Below are 3,456 nucleotides of genomic sequence, written 5' to 3'. Positions count from 1 at the left end.
AGGAGGACTGCTACCTGTCTGTAGAGAAAAGCCCTGTGCTGCCTAGCTTTCCTTGGCTGGCCAGCTCTAGGCCCCACCTGCCTGGCCTGAGTTGAAGCTGACTGCCAGGCTACTGTGGGATACAGGCCTGGGAACAGCCACAGCCATACCTCTTACAGCGGCTGGCAAGTCTCAGAGCACAGAGCTGGGGGGTCAAAGGGAGTCCAGGTCCCATTTAATGCAGAAATTCTCTACCTTCCTTCTTTCTTCAAACTGTTGGTACATGTAATTTTATCTTATTTTATTTTAAAAGATTTATTTACTTGTTTTGTATATGTTTCTCCTGCTTGTACACCTCCATGCCAGAAGAGGGCGCCAGATCTCATTAACAGATGGTTGTGAGCCACCAAGTGGTTGCTGGGAAATGAACTCAGGATGTCAGTGCTCTTAACCACTGAGCCATCTCTCCTGCCCCAAAGGCTAACATTCCAATGGACCTGCAGAACTTTCCCTTCCCATTGTACATATTCATGTGCTTTCCAATGCACACAAGCGGGAGGGATTGTGTGCCCTGCTGGCTCGGGCCTGGGAATCTTTGTGATGTTAGAGACTGGTAAATATAGATCAAGTACATTCCTTTTTAAGAAGGATTTTATTTATTTGTTATACAGTGTTCTGTCTGCATGTATACTTGCATGCCAGAAGAGGGCAGCAAATCTCATTACAGATGATTTTTTTTTGCCACCATGTGGTTCCTGGGAATTGAACTCAGAACCTCTGGAAAGACAGCGAGCACTCTTAACCGCTGAGCCATCTCTCAAGCCCTCATATAGCTCATTAAAGAAATGTACTTGATGTCCTGGAGAGATGGCTCACTGGCTGTTCTTCCAGAGGCCCCGGGTTCAATTCCCAGGAACCACATGGTGGCTGGCTCACAACTGTCTCTGAAGGGATCTTATTCCCTCTTCTGGCATACAGGAATATAAGCAGTTAGAGCACGCATATACACAAAACAAACAAATAAACAAGTCTTTAAGAGTTGTTGGAAAAGGAAAAACTTTGAATTCTCTTTGCATATTAAAATCTCCCTGAGCAAGGTTTGGTAAGCACCGCTGACGGAAAGCATGGCATTTATAAAGGAACAAGGCCTAACAGCCACTCCCAAACCCTGTGTCTGGCGAGATGGTTCTGTAAGACCTGCTGTAAGTTATGTCTGGAGGCTTGGATATCACACTAGTCTAACATTGGAACAGAGGTGACCAGGCCTGCATGCAGACCCAAGTTCAATCCCCAGGACTGGTTTACAAGGTACAGGAAGAGAAGGGACTCCACAGAGTTGTCCTTCAGTGTCTGCAGGCACCACACCTGTGCCTGCACACAAACATACACACACTCACATACACAAACACACACACGTACACACTCACATACACACACGTACACACAAACACACAAATACACACTCACATACACACACATACACACTCACATACACACACGCACATTCACACACAGACATACATACACAAACACACACATACACACTTACACACAAATACACACTCACATACACACACGCACATTCACACGCAGACATGCATACACAAACACACACACATACACAGACATACACACACGCACACAAATACACACATACACACTCATATACACACGCACATTCACACAGACACGCGCGCGCGTTCTTGTACACACACAGAACCCTGAGGGGAGCCATTTGTGGTAGAGCACAGCATTTCCCTCAATCAGCTTGGTACCACTGTCACCTCTGTGAAACCTTCTGTGACTTCTTGTCCCCTTGCTAAAACCTCAACAGGAGTAGAATCTTTTTGCTCCTTGCCACTTAACCCAACTCCCAGGAAGGCTCACAGAATAACCTGTGAGCTTACGTCTTCCCTGGTGAAGTGGGAGCTCCTCCGTGGAGGGTTCCAGAGAACTAACTTTCTCTCAGTCAACCATCTCTGAACAGCTTGGCAGATCCTATTACTGTCTTTGTATTTCCAGAAGCTCGCTTAGGCAAATGTCTTAGCCCTATGGCTGACATTGCAGAGTCTAGCACAAGCAATCTACATTTTAAAACTTACATTTAGAATTTATTTTATAGCTATGAGAGTTCACCCGCATGATCTGTACAGCACTTGTGTGAGTGGGTGTCAAATCTTCTGGAATAGGAATTACAGACCTCTGTGTTGTGAACGGGCCTGTGGGTGCTGGGAATCGAACCTGAGTCCTTTGGAAGAGCAGCCACCTCCAGAGACAGCAATCTAATTGAAGTTTATCTTTGCGAAGCAAGCAGTTTGAACCTACAGTCCAGTAACATTTTCTCAAAATGTCTGTCCACACTTTATATTACGGAAGTTCATTTCACTAAGAATATATTTCGCTTTTATTTTTATTTACTAACTTTTTAAGGATACAGTTAAAATATCCGTAAGGACCTGACAGCGGGTAGGTCCTCAGGTCTCAGCCCAGCCCTATCACACCTAATTGGACCAAAGTTGGCCCTGGTAGCGGCTCCCCGCAGGCCCCGCCCCCAGGCGCCCGGGTCCCGCCCCAGGCCCCGCCCCCGCTCTCCATAGTTACGGCGCCCTGAGAGGTGGCGGCCATCTTGGCGGTGGAGCGATGAGCGGGTCGAACCCGAAGGCTGCGACGGCGGGGCCGGCGCCTGGGCCCGGCGGGCTGGTGGCTGGCAAGGAGGAGAAGAAGAAGGCGGGAGGCGGCGTTCTGAACCGGCTGAAGGCGCGGCGGCAGGCACCCCCACACTCGGCCGACGACGGCACCGGCGCTGCGGTCACGGAGCAGGAGCTGCTGGCGCTGGACACCATCCGCCCTGAGCACGTCCTGCGCCTCAACCGGGTCACCGAGAGTGAGTGGCGGGCGTGCCGACCGCGCCCTCCGTGGGCGCCGGGCGGGAGCCGTGGCGGGCCGGGCCGTGTGGCGGCGCCGGGGGCCGCGCTTCTGTCGGCCTCTCTCCCAGACACGGCGGGCAAGGGCTTCAGAGTCCAGCCGCATCTGGGCCTGGCCCCCTGTCCTCCCGGGACCCCAGCCCTTAGTTCCTGTCCGCCCTGCTCACCCGTCCTCAGCTTCCGCAGTCCCCGGCGCCTGAGCCCCTACCTGCCGACTCCGCCTTTCCCCGGGCTCGGGCTGGGCTCCTGCTCCTGACAGCCCCTCCCCCACTCGGCCGGGCTGTAGTCCCCTCGGGTGGGAGCCCAGCGGTGCCCCTTTGTGTACAGGTGGGCTGGTTCTTCCTTCCGTCAAACACGTGGCCGTCGCATTCTGGCAGCCTTAAAAAGCTGTGCCACCAAAAAAAAAAAAAAAAAAAAGAAGTTTAAAGTTTCAGTGTATGTACAAGCTGGAATGCGGGTCTTGCACTTGACATTTTTTCCTAGTGAATTTACATGTGTCAGGGTTTCAGAAATGTGATTTTTTTTTCTTTTCTTTCTTTTTTTTTTTTTTTTT

At 50.9% G+C, this 3,456-nt stretch overlaps 1 protein-coding gene across 1 annotated transcript in view; it reads left to right on the top strand.

The window, feature by feature from the left end:
- The first annotated feature begins 2,463 nt into the window (after positions 1 to 2,463).
- Positions 2,464 to 3,456, top strand: part of Unc119b (unc-119 lipid binding chaperone B) — an 11,973-nt gene continuing 10,980 nt past the window's right edge. The window contains exon 1 of the mRNA XM_005344292.2: positions 2,464 to 2,863. Coding sequence (XP_005344349.1) covers positions 2,620 to 2,863 — 244 coding nt within the window. The 5' untranslated portion in view covers positions 2,464 to 2,619. The remainder of the gene's footprint in view (positions 2,864 to 3,456) is intronic.

The sequence above is a fragment of the Microtus ochrogaster genome, chromosome 2 (genome assembly GCF_000317375.1).
Source record: "Microtus ochrogaster isolate Prairie Vole_2 chromosome 2, MicOch1.0, whole genome shotgun sequence".
Lineage (NCBI taxonomy): Eukaryota > Metazoa > Chordata > Mammalia > Rodentia > Cricetidae > Microtus > Microtus ochrogaster.
Note: the sequence above shows the minus strand (reverse complement) of the source record. Positions and strands in the feature narration are given on the sequence as shown.